The sequence below is a fragment of the Oncorhynchus gorbuscha genome, linkage group LG15 (assembly GCF_021184085.1).
Source record: "Oncorhynchus gorbuscha isolate QuinsamMale2020 ecotype Even-year linkage group LG15, OgorEven_v1.0, whole genome shotgun sequence".
Classification (NCBI taxonomy): domain Eukaryota; kingdom Metazoa; phylum Chordata; class Actinopteri; order Salmoniformes; family Salmonidae; genus Oncorhynchus; species Oncorhynchus gorbuscha.
Window position 1 is genome coordinate 18631670 of NC_060187.1, and position 16587 is coordinate 18648256.

Sequence of the window (16587 nt, forward strand, 5' to 3'; positions counted from 1 at the left end):
ACCCAATACAATCCAATCTAACCCAACCCCTAGTCCTATTCAAACTAACCAACCCAATACAATCCAAACTTAACAAACCCCTAGCCCTATCCAAACTAACCCAACCACTAGCCCTATCTATATCAACCAACCCAATACAAATCCAAACTAACAGAGCCCTAACCAAACTAATCCAATACAATTCAAACTAACCCAACCCAAGCACTATCCAAACTAACCCAACCCCTAGCCCTAGCCCTATCCAAACTAACCCAACCCCTAGCCCTATTCAAACTAACCTACCCAATACAATCCAAACTAACCCTAGCCCTATCCAAACTAACCTAACCCCTAGCCCTATCCAAACTAGCCCAACCCCTAGCCCTATCCAAACTAACCTGACCCCTAACCCTATTCAAACTAACCTACCCAATACAATCCAAACTAACCCAACCCCTAGCCCTATTCAAACTAACCTACCCAATACAATCCAAACTAACCCAACTCCTAGCCCTATTCAAACTAACCCAACCCCTAACCCTATTCAAACTAACCTGACCCCTAACCCTATTCAAACTAACCTACCCAATACAATCCAAACTAACCCAACCCCTAGCCCTATTCAAACTAACCTACCCAATACAATCCAAACTAACCCAACCCCTAGCCCTATTCAAACTAACCTACCCAATACAATCCAAACTAACCCAACCCCTAGCCCTATCCAAACTAACCCAACCCCTAACCAAACTAACCTACCAATACAATACAAACTAACCCAACCCCTAGCCCTATCCAAACTAACCTACCCAATACAATCCAAAATAACCCCACCCCTAGCCCTATCCAAACTAACTCAACCTATCTAAACTAAACTAACCCAACCCCTAACCCTAACCAAACTAAACGACCCAATACAATCCAATCTAACCCAACCCCTAGCCCTATTCAAACTAACCTACCCAATACAATCCAAACTAACCCAACCCCTAGCCCTATCCAAACTAACCCAACCCCTAACCAAACTAACCTACCAATACAATACAAACTAACCCAACCCCTAGCCCTATTCAAACTAACCTACCCAATACAATCCAAACTAACCCAACCCCTAGCCCTATTCAAACTAACCTACCCAATACAATCCAAACTAACCCAACCCCTAGCCCTATCCAAACTAACCCAACCCCTAACCAAACTAACCTACCAATACAATACAAACTAACCCAACCCCTAGCCCTATCCAAACTAACCTACCCAATACAATCCAAAATAACCCCACCCCTAGCCCTATCCAAACTAACTCAACCTATCTAAACTAAACTAACCCAACCCCTAACCCTAACCAAACTAAACGACCCAATACAATCCAATCTAACCCAACCCCTAGTCCTATTCAAACTAACCAACCCAATACAATCCAAACTTAACAAACCCCTAGCCCTATCCAAACTAACCCAACCACTAGCCCTATCTATATCAAAGAACCCAATACAAATACAAACTAACAGAGCCCTAACCAAACTAATCCAATACAATTCAAACTAACCCAACCCAAGCACTATCCAAACTAACCCAACCCCTAGCCCTAGCCCTAGCCCTATCCAAACCAACCCAACCCCTAGCCCTATCCAAAGTAACCTACCCAAAGCCATATTTAACACTAACCTACCCAATACAATCCAAACTAACCCAACCCCTAGCCCTATCTAAACTAACCTACCCAATACAATCCAAACAAACCCAACCCCTAGCCCTATCCAAACTAACCCAACCCCTAGCCCTATCCAAACTAACCCAACCCCTAGCCCTATCCAAACTAAGCAACCCGATACAATCCAAACTAACCCAACCCCTAGCCCTATCTAAACTAACCTACCCAATACAATCCAAACTAACCCAACCCCTAGCCCTATCCAAACTAACCCAACCCCTAGCCCTATCCAAACTAACCCAACCCCTAGCCCTATTCAAACTAAGCAACCCGATACAATCCAAACTAACCCAACCCTAGCCCTATCCAACCTAACCCTACACCTATTCCTATTCCTAACCAAACCCCAACCCACCACTATCCAACCTAACCCAACACCTAGTCCTAGTCCTATTCCTAACCAAACCCCAACCCACCACTATCCAACCTAACCCAACACCTAGTCCTAGTCCTATTCCTAACCAAACCCCAACCCACCACTATCCAACCTAACCCAACACCTAGTCCTTAGCAATCCAACTCATCCATACCTAAACTAACCTGACTCCTATTTCTATCCAAACCAGCCTATCACTCTGTAAACTAACCCAACCAACCCTGACTTAACCTACCCCAACATTAAAACCCAACTCTACCAGACAGGAACAGAACACCTAACACCTCACCAGCAGCACCTGTTCACGAGCAGTTGTAGGTGAATCCACCTTTAAACTGTTACAACTACAGTGTCTCCATCATGGAGCAAACCACCGTCAGTGGTAGTGGCCTAGCAGTGAATGTCAATCACCATTCAGAAACCATCAGACAAGGATCTTTACAAGGAAGGCAGAAGGCTATGAAGGAAAAGCATGGTTAATGGTCTGTACATATCATCATGGTGTTATGTCAAAAAGCCTCCCCCCGTTAGGTTTATCACGTAGAGCAGAAGAGCTGGACCACTTCAGTGCTGCTGGAACATCCATGTAATACCACTGGTCATTGCAATCATATCATCATGTCCGAAGAATGACCAGTATTTAACGACTCCTCCTCCTCTCTTTCCTCAGTCTGTCTTTCAGCTTGTTGCAGACTCAAGTTAAGACTGTGTTTTGTTGTTCTGGGTATTGTTGTTGTTATGGCAACTCAATTACGGAGCAGTAACAAAACCATAAAGCCTCTATCAGAGTCCAAAATGTGCATGTGTACGCACAGCAGTGTTCTAGAATATTGGACCGTTGGCTTTCATACTTTTTGAATTCTCAGCAGAGGATGTTGGTTGGGAATTTTGGTAAGGTGCGCGTTCGGGCTGTGCATCCCCTGCGAATTGTGGTCTCAGAGCCATGTAGCTACAGTATGTCACAACGAGATGCCGGACTATCACGTCACTAAGTCTGTGGCCGGACTGTTTGACTCTGAATTAAGCTTTACACGTCCTGTACAGGAGAAGCAACAAACCGGCCAATCGAGACAGACTGACCTAATGTAAATATTTATCAGCTGACCAATCAGGTTGCAAGTGTGTGCCTGTTTGTAGAGGGCATAGATTTAGATAGACATTGCATCTTTGTATCTGTCCCACTATGGCATCTGTGAGAGAAAAGGCAACACCATTGAGACCATGTCCAGTTTGAAGTAGTCACTTTATTAATATACGACTTCTATGAGTTGGAAAACAAACTAAAAAGGTGCATACTGTGGTCTGGACTATTATTTGAACAGGTATAAATGTTGCCTATTTACTGCCACCTGCAGTTCTGGAATGTTAGCTCACAAGAATAATTAATTGGCTGATCCCTCCTGATGACCTGGATAGAATTATGGGATCCTTTCTTAACCCATAGGATGTTCCACCCAGTTGACTACTTAAAAATTGTGAAAGTCCTCAATGCCACTGCCCATGCTAAAAAAGACTTTTGGGCACTAGTGTTGTCTATCTAAGTCTATGGTAGAGGGAAAATGATCATGTGAGGTTACTGTAAAATAATGGACAGTGAAAGGACACAAAATGGAGGCTAACACACTGCATCATGGGATACTATTCAGGCCTGGAGACTCAAGCCAGGATCAAGGCAAAATAAATAATTAATGGACGAACAGTAGAAACAATGTCTCTTAAAATATGAAGATAATAATCAACCACCACCAGAAGTAGAGCTTTGTATGACCGTATATGACGTCAACAGCTATGTGTCAGCCAATGGCACAGGTCACCTTTACCTGTGTAAGCTGTGATTGGTGGAGTGACAGGGAGATGATGATGTCACTTCCTCCTTGCTATATGTACCACTGTTACTAGAGATAGAGGAATTCTTCCCACTGGGCACACACTGAATCAATGTTGTTTCCATGTAATTTCAATGAAATTATGTTGAACCAAAGTGGAATAGACGTGGAATTGACGTCTGTGCCCAGTGGGATTCTTCTGAGGAAGACAGATGACATGGGTAAAACCAGTATTTATGTGAAAGGTATATTTTCTACAGTTCAATTATGAGGAATGAAATGCCAAAAATAAAACCTGCGTTAAGGTAAGATGGTCATCTATTTTAGAAGGATGAACAATGCTAAGGTTTGCCAACTACGACCATTACACACCAAACCTCTTTAAATCTTAGCATTGCTTATGATGACAAGATGCCTTGGTTCATTTCGGGAGAGGATTGATAGTGCCACTAGTTTTAAACAGCCGGTAGTACAGAAAATGTCAATGACAACTTACTCATGAATGGGTATTGTGAGTTCAATGTATAACTGTGTTACAATGTCTGCATGAATTGTATTTTTCTTTCTTCTTTTGAATCTGTTTACAATTGTTTTGTGAGATTATTACTGTACCTGACGCTGAAAAGGCAATGCAGTCCAATCTAGATTTTACTTAGTTTCTTCAGCAGTCTCTCAGCTAGCTTCAATTTGTATATTTAACTAAATAGATAACTTAGACCGACAGAAAGTATTTTACCACATTGAGTTTTGATAAACACATTCCTGAATTGTGTTTTTTTAAAGTATTATTTTGGGGTATTTCTCTCATTCCAAAGATGAACACTAGACTCCACACTGAGTTTCACGGCCGTATACATTTGCAAAGGCTGAGTAAAAGCTTTGCAACTGATGTCACTACAGATTTGATCCTTTGGACTGATTTAACTATTATTATTCTATATTCTAATCCCATGTTAATCCTAATCTCATGTTAATCTCTCCTAGTATACTTTAGTCTCCAAAGTGCCTTTATGCACAAAACGGCAAGTATTTCTGTTAATCTGAGAGATTTTTTTTAGACATTATTTTTTAAACGAAACTGCAAAGTATGTAAAAACATGTGGTCAACAAAAGTGCTTTTATGATGTTACACTGAATCAGTATTTTATTAACCTGGAGGCCTTTGAAGTACCTAGAGCTCATTTCTGGTTTAAGATGGGCATAACCTATGAACTTTAACCTACAACCTATAACCTACGACCGATGACCTTTTGAAATAAGCCACTTTTATTTGGAGTAAATATCTACTATGGTCTATCTATATCATATACACAATAATAGGTATGATTGATTGACTCCGTTCTATTTTGCAGCATTCAGTCCTTTACACTCATAATATTTTTTGTATATCAAAATAATGGGACACTGGTTGATTTAATTAAGTTACTGTGCACCGTTTGTGACTGCAGGCAAATGCGGTGCTTTTAAACGGGAGAGAAAGACAAAAAAATGTATATATATATATATATATATATTCTCAATTTGGTTTGGTCACGTACAGTACGAATAATTGTCTTTATTCTCAAACTAAAACGGAAAAGTCATATTATTTTATTTACCTGTCGATGTATACTATAAACGATAGATAATGCAACAATGCATATCTGTAAACAGCGTGTCAAACGTTTGATGAACAGTTGATGACTCCACAACTCCCCAGCCCACCTGAAAAAGCACAGCTCTTTAGCAGTACTATCTGATCAGAAACACAAAACTCCCTGTTAGGAATAGTTTCCTATTGTTCATTAAAGAAGCATATAGAGGCTGGTTCAGATGAAGAAGAATGACAAGGAGGGTAGACAGAAAGCAGTAATGTGCTGTGCTTTTCTTCAGTCTGGACCTGTCTTTAGCAGTCCTACTCTTGAGATGCTTTACACTGGCCTTTAATATGGGTCCATCCATGCGTGTGCGAATACAGATGGCCAAAAGGTGTCCCTGTTTCACTGTGAAACAGGTTGGACAATCAGAAAGAGATGATCTGCTTTTGGTTCCCACACCAAGTTGAATATTTAGCAGGAGTTCCTTATTAAAACCATAATGACAGTCTCAGCATGTCATGAGCCAATTTTAAGAGTATGAATATACATTTTCAAGAGTATTTATGTTATGAAATATTAAACAATACACAGCCTTATATTGCCGGTCAATGTGATGTCAATTAGAGATGTAATCATTCTGAGAATACAGTATATTGTTTATTAAATCTGTTGTTATAATGAACAATTAAGTAGTTATCTACATACATGTACAGTAGTTTAGATGTGTCCCAAATTGCACCCTTTTCTCTAATTATTGTATAGTGTACTACTTTTGACCAGGGCCCATAGGGAAAAAGTGATGCACTAAATAGGGAATTGGGTAGCATTTGGGATGGAGACTGTGGTTTACAAATATGTGTAGTCTACCATTGTGGCTTATAAATGGTCAACTGAATTCTGCCGTGTCATTGTGTAAGACAGTATCTCGTAGATGGAGTCGTCCGTGGTGCAAAGTGAATATTAGCAGTCATTAGGATTTTGCTCCGTGGTTGTTTTCATTTTAGCATTATTTTGGTGATAGTGATTGTTCAAATATGAAGCATATTGTATTGCTGCCTATAATCTCTTGTAGACTGATGCATGCATCTCTTGATGGTTTGATCCCTTTCACCAAGCTGTGTTGATTATTCTGCAGATGAAATCTTACTGGGAGATGATGGAACCTTTTATAGACATGTTTTTAACAGTTCACAGAATCCTGAGGGAATTCCAAGTGTGACATTTGTTTTACTGCATTCTGATCATGTAGTCAGCAATTTCAAGGAAAAAGCAGCTCCAATGAAGAAAAATGCAATGGTGTTCAATAGTGAATAATTATTTTAAACTATTTAACCAGAAAGGGGCATAGGGTTAGAAAGCCATCCACTAAACTGTGAATAATATTTTTCTGTTTGACAACAGAGTTGCTGGTCAATTGTCATTAAGAAGGGGCATTTTAAAACATTTATGATCGGGCCTAGTCAGAGCCACCCTGTTCATTCAATTTCATTTGAATGTTAATACGTTTTAGAGTCCTTTGACATGAGGGTAATTGCCATACTACATTTCTAAATAAATAGCCAATACCTTTTATAGTTTCCAACCATCACAAGATGACATTTAGAAAGCTGGCTCTGTTTTGGATGGAAAAGAGACAACAGGGATGTGTTCAACAGGGCACCATGTTGTGGAACATCATGTAGAACAAACATGTCACTCTGAAATGTTAAGTAATGTAAGGACTCTCGTCAGCTCTATTCATGACATTTCTATCTGCAACGTTCCACATTTGCCTACCTAACATAGCCCAGGACAAAGGCACTGTACAGTGATGGCTGAATGTAATGTAACTGTTGTATCTGTGGTTTGAAGGGTTGGGCTCAATTACATTTCAATTCAGTCAATGCCGGAAGTAAACAAAACATTTTCTCAATGCTTTTTAATGAAAAACAAATGTAATTAAGAATTTCAGTTTGAATTGAAATGTAATTTGCCATAATTTTGGTGACCTGACCGCTGCCTGCTTCAGGCTGTTTTTAAACTCATGTTTTCATTTCATCTTCTGTTTCACCGCTGCGCTGTATAAATGTCTTCTTGTTTTGATGTATATATTAAAACTGGGGTAGGAAACCCTGTTCTTGGTGTGCCGCAGGTACAGCAGGATTTTGATCCATCTAGGCACCACGCTGGACCAACTGAGCTAATTGATCAGTTCAGTAATTGCCTAAATTCAACATACCTGGTCTTCCAGGTTGGTTAAATCAAAAACATGAAGTGCCTGCGGCCCTCCAGGACCAGGGTTACCTACCCCTGTAATAAAGAGGTTTTGTACATTATTATTGTATTATTGACTTTAAATCGCAATAAATGTTTTGGACTTGTTGACTCATTGATGTTGTGTATGTGTGTTTGTTATTTGGACTTATAGTACAGCCCTGTATTAGCCTGGTGCCAGATCTGATTGTGCTTTTTTGCCAACTCGTATGTCCAGTGTCATGCCAAACATGACATGACGATAGGAGTTGGCAAAACAGCACAAACAGATCAGGCACCAGGCTAGCCCTCTAAATAAACAGCATCACATCAGAAATGTTCAGTAATGTTGTAGCCAGGAACCTGTTAGGGGGGAAAGAGCTTTCAGTTTTTTACAGCTTCAGAAGAGAGAGAACACAATTCGCACACAGATGTGAATATTACACCATCTCAACTCCACAATACCACAAAAGCAGTTTACAAGTCAAAGTGCTGCATCCATTGATCCTTTCAGTAGCTTAGTCTCACAGTCAATAAAAGTCTTGTTCAGTTCAGATCAGTTCCATGTTCTTGTCACAATTTGAACCCAACAAAGAAGCATGCACACTATTATATTATGCTGCCCATGTTATAATAGAGTATACAGCTTTTTTCTAGATCAAATGAATCAAAGTGCAGGATATCTTAGCATAGAATGCTTATCATATTCCACAAAAAAATGACATATTATAATTGATTTAATTAATGATATGAATACACGGGATGATTGCCTTACATGTCAGATGCATATATGAGCAACACAGACCAGTAGTACATGGAAGGTACCAGAGGTCATTGTCTGAGCCATAACCTCCTTTTCCCACAATCACAGATTCACATAGGAGGTCACAAGCTCCAAAGCATGAATGGCTTTTTAATATAGTGTTTCATGTATATATACACTGAATACTTTAACCATGTACAGTACCCATTTACATCTGATTTGATTATCTTCTGGAAAGGTACTAAAATGGCCCCCATAAAATATGATTCTACAGTGCTCCCTTGTGGAGAGATGCAACTATTGACACCAAGAAATAAACAGACAAGATAATCCAAAACCTGTCCATTTTCCCAACTACACAATACAAATATCTGAAAACATACTCATAATGTACAGTTGCAACCTCTTGAAAATGTCCTTTCCCTAAAAAGTATTGTTGGTACAAGAAGTATGTAACAACACATTTTTGCAATTTGTCAATAAATTGATATACAAATGATATAATTCTATTGAAATGCAAGTTGTATTATATTTTATTAATTTACTCATTTTATTATACAACTAAATAAACCTAGTACCTACATATATGTGTATATGATACAAAATATTAACATGTTCAAAATTAAATAATTAAGATGTGTAATGGGTATATGTTGTACAGATTGCTCAGAAATATAGAACACTTTGAAACAGTTTTGACATAAATACGTTGACTTTGGTGTTAATAAAATCTCTAAATAAATGCAATGTCCAAGAAAACGGGAGTATAAAGTTTCAAAAGAAAAACCAATCTAGACTATCTATAATTGATCATCTCTATCATTTCTATTATGTCTATAATCTCTATAATCGATCATCTCTATAATCTAATCTATATAGTCTACCATCGCTATAATTTCTATTATCTCTATAATCTATACATCTCTATATCGCTATCATCTATAATCTCTTATCAACAATCTATAATCTCATTCATTCATGTTTATGTACACTTCTACATTAAAACCTCTTAAACTGACAGTCCCTGAAATGGTGCACTAGAATTACTTTTAAAAATATGTAAATGTTTACCTTATTTATCTTATTGACTTCCCACTGTTTTGTCAGAAGACAGCAATGCAGACTCTGTCGACTCTTGTATTTGCCTCCCTCTGCTGGTCAGTTTCATCATTACATCAATTTATATCACTTCACTGCAATGTGACATCAATTTTTATTTTTTATTTTACCTTTATTTAACCAGGCAAGTCAGTTAAGAACAAATTCTTATTTTCAATGACGGCCTGGGAACAGTGGGTTAACTGCCTGTTCAGGAGCAGAACGACAGATTTGTACCTTGTCAGCTCGGGGGTTTGAACTCGCAGCCTTCCGGTTCCTAGTCCAACACTCTAACCACTAGGCTACGCTCTAACCACTAGGCTACCCTCTAACCACTAGGCTCCCTAGAAAAACATTTATCCAGGTCGACTGCTTCACAGCACAGACATGGCAAAGCAATCGCTGAATTTGTCTCGAGCAGGCAGATGTAAATGCAACAGAGCTCTACGATAAAGAACACAATCTACACACTTCCTTAAACCTAAAATAAGTAAAGAAGTCATTTTGTGTGGAAGTCAAACATTTGTTTTACTTTGGAGGCAGACACATTGCATATGGTCAGAGCGACATAATCGATGCCTTTACATAGCCCTTCTCCCCTTGTCTATAAGAGGGAAGCATGCTGTTTAAATGGCCCAAATGTTGATTGAGACGTTCACAAATGTAACAGATTTTGACTATCATTAATGTCACGATACAGTGCCTTCGGAAAAGTATTCAGACCCCTTGACTTTTTCCATATTTTGTTACATTAGAGCCTTATTCTAAAATTGATTAAATATTTTTTTCCCTCATCAATCTACACACAATACCCTATATTGACAAAGCATGAACAGGTTTTTAGGTTTTTACTAATTTATTAAAAATAAACTGAAATATTACATTTATATAAGTATTCAGACCATTTCTCAGTACTTTATTGAAGTACCTTTGGCAGCGATTACAGCCGGAAGTCTTCTTGGGTATGACGCTACAAGCTTGGCACACCTGTATTTGGGGAGTTTCTCCCATTCTTCTCTGCAGATCCTCTCTTGATATGTCCGGTTGGATGGGGAGCGTTGCTGCACAGCTATTTTTAGGTTCAATAAGGTTTAAGTCCGGGCACTAGCTGGGCCACTCAAGGACATTCAGAGACTTGTTCCAATGCCACTCCTGCCTTGTCTTGGCTGTGTGCTTAGTGCTGTCATGTTTGGTCAACTTTCTCCCTAGTCTGAGGTCCTGAGAGCTCTGTAGCAGATTTTCATCAAGGATCTCTCTGTACTTTGCTCCGTTCATCTTTGCCTCGATCCTGACTAGTCTCCCAGTCCCTGCCACTGAAAAACATCCTCACAGCATAATTCTGCCATCACCATGCTTCACCATGCTTCACCATAGGGATGGTGCCAGGTTTCCTCCAGACGTGATGCTTGACATTCAGGCCAGTGTTCAATCTTGGTTTCATCAGAGCAGAGAATTTTGTTTCTCATGGTCTGAGTCTTTACGTGCCTTTTGGAAAACTCCAAGTGGGCTGTCATGTGCCTTTTACTGAGGAGTGGCTTCCGTTTGGCCACTTTACCATAAAGGTCTGAATGGTGGAGTGCTGCAGACATAGTTGTCCTTCTGGAAGGTTCTCCCATCTCCACAGAGGACTTCGAGAGCTGTCAGAGTGACCATGTGGTTCTTGGTCACCTCCCTGACCAAGGACCTTCTCCCCTGATTGTTCAGTTTGGTCTGGTGGCCAGCTCTAAGAAGAGTCTTGGCAATTCCAAACTTCACTGAGTTCTTGGGGACCATCAATGCTGCAGACTTTTTTGGCACCCTTCCCCATATCTGTGCCTTGACACAATCCTATCTCTGCGCTCTGCGGACAATTCCTTCAACCTCATGGCTTGGTTTTTGCTCTGACATGCACTGTCAACTGTGGGACCTATAGATAGGTGTGTGCCTTTCCAAATCATGCCAATGAATTGAATTTACCACAGGTGGACTCAAATCCAGTTGTAGAAACATCTCAAGGATGGTCAATGGAAACAGGATGCACCTGAGCTCAATTTCAAATCTCTTAGCAAAGGGTCTGGATACCTATGTAAATCAGGTATTTCTGTTAAAACATTTTTATACATTTGCTAAATGTCTAAAAAGCTGTTTTTGCTCTGTCATTAAAGGGTATTGTGTATCGATCGCTGAGGATTTAGTTTCATTTCATCCATGTTAGAACTAGGCTGTAACGTAGCAACATGTGGAGAAAGTACTTTCCGAAGGAACTGTATGTTTGGTAGAGTAATAAAGAATGTGAAATATTTTGGGTAGATGTTCCGAAAACAGATTATAACTATATATGGACATATTATAAAGTATGAAAAGGCTTATTCATTCCCAACTGTATGTTATTTTATCATTTCATAATTGTTGTATTTGTTTTAGTATACTTTTACTGTGTACTAGATCATATGGGTTGAAAGGTTGTTTTTTTTCCTCAGACATAGATAACAATTCCAGGTGAAAGCCAAAGGTCATAGCTTTCTGGGGGAAAACAACACTACACCATTAAAATATTGCCCTCTTGCTAGATGGATGACTAAAGCCATAGCGAAACAGTACAAAACGGCTGTCAGCTCAACTGGCTTTAAGACAATTAATAACAACAAAAAACAAGGTCTACATAAATAATCATCTTTACAGTGTAGTGCTCCATACATGCTTGTGCACTGTGCAACATGTTGCATTTACAATCCATAAGGTAGAAATGGTTGTTCTTCTCTGTACTCTTCAGGTTGATGAGGGGAGAGAGATCAGTTGAACCTCTTCCTTCAGGTTGATGAGGGGATAGAGGTCAGTTGAACCTCTTCCTTCAGGTTGATGAGGGGATAGAGGTCAGTTGAACCTCTTCCTTCAGGATGATGAGGGGATAGAGGTCAGTTGAACCTCTTCCTTCAGGATGATGAGGGGATAGAGGTCAGTTGAACCTCTTCCTTCAGGTTGATGTGGGGATAGAGGTCAGTTGAACCACTTCCTTCAGGTTGATGAGGGGTTAGAGGTCAGTTGAACCTCTTCTTTCAGGTTGATTAGGGGAGAGAGGTCAGTTGAACCTCTTCCTTCAGGATGATGAGGGGTTAGAGGTCAGTTGAACCTCTTCCTTCAGGTTGATGAGGGGTTAGAGGTCAGTTGAACCTCTTCCTTCAGGTTGATTAGGGGAGAGAGGTCAGTTGAACCTCTTCCTTCAGGATGATGAGGGGTTAGAGGTCAGTTGAACCTCTTCCTTCAGGATGATGAGGGGTTAGAGGTCAGTTGAACCTCTTCCTTCAGGTTGATTAGGGGAGAGAGGTCAGTTGAACCTCTTCCTTCAGGTTGATGAGGGGTTAGAGGTCAGTTGAACCTCTTCTTTCAGGTTGATTAGGGGAGAGAGGTCAGTTGAACCTCTTCCTCCAGGTTGATGAGGGGATAGAGGTCAGTTGAACCTCTTCCTTCAGGTTGATGAGGGGATAGAGGTCAGTTGAACCTCTTCCTTCAGGTTGATGTGGGGATAGAGGTCAGTTGAACCTCTTCCTTCAGGTTGATGAGGGGATAGAGGTCAGTTGAACCTCTTCCTTCAGGTTGATGTGGGGATAGAGGTCAGTTGAACCTCTTCTTTCAGGTTGATTAGGGGAGAGAGGTCAGTTGAACCTCTTCCTTCAGGTTGATGAGGGGATAGAGGTCAGTTGAACCTCTTCCTTCAGGTTGATGAGGGGATAGAGGTCAGTTGAACCTCTTCCTTCAGGTTGATGAGAGAGATCAGTTGAACCTCTTCTTTCAGGTTGATGAGGGGATAGAGGTCAGTTGAACCTCTTCCTTCAGGTTGATGAGGGGATAGAGGTCAGTTGAACCTCTTCCTTCAGGTTGATGAGGGGAGAGAGGTCAGTTGAACCTCTTCCTCTCAATCAATATGTTCAATTTATCACTACTCTGCATTTCTAACACACCGGGGCCAGTCCATTTCTACTATGGACACAAGCGCAGTCCACTGGAGTCCACTAGCATCCACTAGAGACCACTAGTGTCTAGTGTCCAGACCACACAGCCAGCAAGTCCATGACTGGCAACAATAGCAGCAACCCACCCAAACACAGCACAGTCCATTTAGAAAGCCCTGACAGACAAGGCTGTGTATTTACTTGTACTATGGAAGATACAGTATATTGTAGACACTATAAAGTTTGCTTCATTTGGGAATCTGGTCGATCTGTGGCCATTGCGATAATTTGCTTTTTTTTGTATTACTCTTCCTCAGTCTATGGAGCCACACAGCCAAGCCAGTGAGTCAACACAACAGACAGCTCAGTCTATGGAACCACACAGCCAAGCCAGTGAGTCAACACAACAGACAGCTCAGTCTATGGAACCCCACAGCCAAGCCAGTGAGTCAACACAACAGACAGCTCAGTCTATGGAACCACACAGCCAAGCCAGTGAGTCAACACAACAGACAGCTCAGTCTATGGAAACACAGCCAAGCCAGTGAGTCAACACAACAGACAGCTCAGTCTATGGAGACACACAGCCAAGCCAGTGAGTCAACACAACAGACAGCTCAGTCTATGGAGCCACACAGCCAAGCCAGTGAGTCAACACAACAGACAGCTCAGTCTATGGAACCACACAGCCAAGCCAGTGAGTCAACACAACAGACAGCTCAGTCTATGGAGCCACACAGCCAAGCCAGTGAGTCAACACAACAGACAGCTCAGTCTATGGAACAACATTTAGATCTCTCTAGACTGAGAGGACTATCTGAGATTTGGGCACTGAAGAGTCAAGGTGTAGTCCATCCTTGAGAGAGGGGAGGAAGAAAAGAAGAGGGAGGGTTGGGAATAGAGAGAGATAGCGGGATTTTTTTGTTCTCTCAGACTGTTGAGTTGTGTGTGAGTGAGTCGGTGTTGTGTGTGAGAGTGTTTGTGTCGTCACAGATTGAGACAGAGCTGTGTGTGAGTGTTTGTGTGTCAGTACAGCTCGGGACAGAAGTGTGTGTGAGTGTGTGTTTGTCGATGTGTGTGAGTGTGTGTGTGTCGCTGATGCAGGGCAACTCCTTGGGGGAGGACTTCTCCAGAACAGAGATCTGTGTGACAGTGGAGCTCTCTGTGAAGAGGGTACGTCTTCTCCTACTGTAGCGCAGATAACCCTGGATCTGCCACTTCCATAGATGCTTCTTCAGCTCTGCCTGCACCTGGACACACGATTGCAAGCACACACACACGCGCGCATATGCATGCACGCACAGAGGCACAAACACACACACACAGAGAGAGAAAGAAAGAGAGCACTCTGTCATTTGAAAGCACATTGAGAGGTCTGTACACAGCGTTCAGTACATAAAATAATCTTGACATCAGAGACTTGAGATAGCAGTCAATCAGAAACGAAGGGCTATTTGGGATATTTGTCTCTGCAGTAAGAACACTGCGAGCTATTCAATCAAAATAACTGTAATCCTAGATTCTAATTCTGTCATTGTAATTATGTTGGTTACTGCTTACTTCTCCATTTAGGAAACAGTAGAGCAGAGCCACCACAAAGCCCTGAGGAAGAAGAAGGAATACAAAGTGAGTTTTACAGTTATATTAACTAGCTACATGTCAAATGTACCTTACTTTGTAACACACATTCCCCTAGACAGTAGTGGCACACCCAAACCACAAATGCAGGCACGCAGGCACACAGCCACACCCCTACGAACGCCCCTACCATGCCCCTACCACACCCCTACCACGCCCCTACCATGCCCCTACCACACCCCTACCACACCCCTACCACGCCCCTACCACACCCCTACCACACCCCTACCAAGCCCCCACCACATCCATACCACGCCCCTACCACGCCCCTATCACGCCCGACCACACCCCTACCACGCCCCTACCACACCCCTACCACATCCCTACCACGCCCCTTCCACACCCCTACCACGCCCCTACCACGCCCCTACCACGCCCCTACCACACCCCTACCACGCCCCTACCACACCCCTACCACGCCCCTACCATGCCCCTACCACACCCCTACCACACCCCTACCACACCCCTACCACGCCCCTACCACGCCCCTACCTGAAAGGATCCCAGGCCCAGCTCTATGAAGATACGGGCCTCCTCTCCTGTGTTCTCTGGTAGGAAGGCAAACACCATGTAGTGCATCCCAAACAGAGGGATCAGGAACAGAGTGGATTTAGCCAGCCTCCTGCACACACAGAGAGAGAGAGAGAGAGAGAGAGAGAGAGAGAGAGAGAGAGAGAGAGAGAGAACAGGTAAGAGTCACAATAATGTCTTTGTGTCTGGCTCACCAAACCACCTTTACACGTGTGTGTGTGTGTGTGTGTGTGTGTGTGTGTGTGTGTGTGTGTGTGTGTGTGTGTGTGTGTGTGTGTGTGTGTGTGTGTGTGTGTGTGTGTGTGTGTGTGTGTGTGTGTGTGTGTGTGTGTGTGTGTGTGTGTGCTTCTCTGAGACTCACATGAAGTGGCCAGTGTCGTGGCCCCCCACGCCAGGAGATTTGAGCTTCTGTACCAGAATACGGATCACATTGATGAAGATGATGAAGTTGACCTGGAGCAGTGGAGGAAGAGGAGGAAGATGAGGAGTTAGGGCTGGATACTTTACAACACTGGGTGGATTAGGGTTAGAGTGGAGTTAGGATTTGGGTTGGAATTGGGTTAGGAAGAACTGGGATGTGGACATGAAACCAGGATTAGGGTTAAGTTAGGTTAGGGTTACGTTAGGGTTAGGCCAATCACCAGTAATGATGCTGTTATTGGCCCTTTGATGATCCACCAGATGAAGGCCACATCAGTGTCGTCCCAGCAACTACATCAGGACAGAACCACATGATATTATACAGTACAGTATTATTCCAACCGCCAACAATACATTAGTATTCATGTATATAGGCCACATGACAATATCAATTCAGAGTAAGATTATAGTAAACATAAGTTTCTATCCTTACCCTCGGTTATCATAGAAGTTGCGTGTCAGAACCCACACCAACAGTATTGTAGTTGGGAGACCTAACAGATG

At 41.8% G+C, this 16587-nt stretch overlaps 2 protein-coding genes across 3 annotated transcripts in view; one reads left to right on the plus strand and one right to left on the minus strand.

Moving 5' to 3' along the window:
• The window catches only part of LOC123996696 (pituitary adenylate cyclase-activating polypeptide type I receptor-like), a 67857-nt gene extending 60013 nt beyond the window's left edge, over window positions 1-7844 (plus strand). For both annotated transcript variants that reach the window (XM_046300303.1, XM_046300304.1), the window contains exon 14: window positions 1-7844. This exon is cut by the window's left edge and continues 1266 nt beyond it. The gene's annotated coding sequence lies outside the window, so the exon portion shown is untranslated.
• A 3747-nt stretch (window positions 7845-11591) lies between these two features.
• LOC123996357 (pituitary adenylate cyclase-activating polypeptide type I receptor-like) overlaps window positions 11592-16587 on the minus strand; it is a 60326-nt gene continuing 55330 nt past the window's right edge. The window contains exons 8-13 of the mRNA XM_046299730.1: window positions 16517-16577; window positions 16305-16374; window positions 16025-16116; window positions 15625-15754; window positions 15055-15096; window positions 11592-14744 (exon numbers count right to left, since the gene is read on the minus strand). Coding sequence (XP_046155686.1) covers window positions 14424-14744; window positions 15055-15096; window positions 15625-15754; window positions 16025-16116; window positions 16305-16374; window positions 16517-16577 — 716 coding nt within the window. The 3' untranslated portion in view covers window positions 11592-14423. The remainder of the gene's footprint in view (window positions 14745-15054; window positions 15097-15624; window positions 15755-16024; window positions 16117-16304; window positions 16375-16516; window positions 16578-16587) is intronic.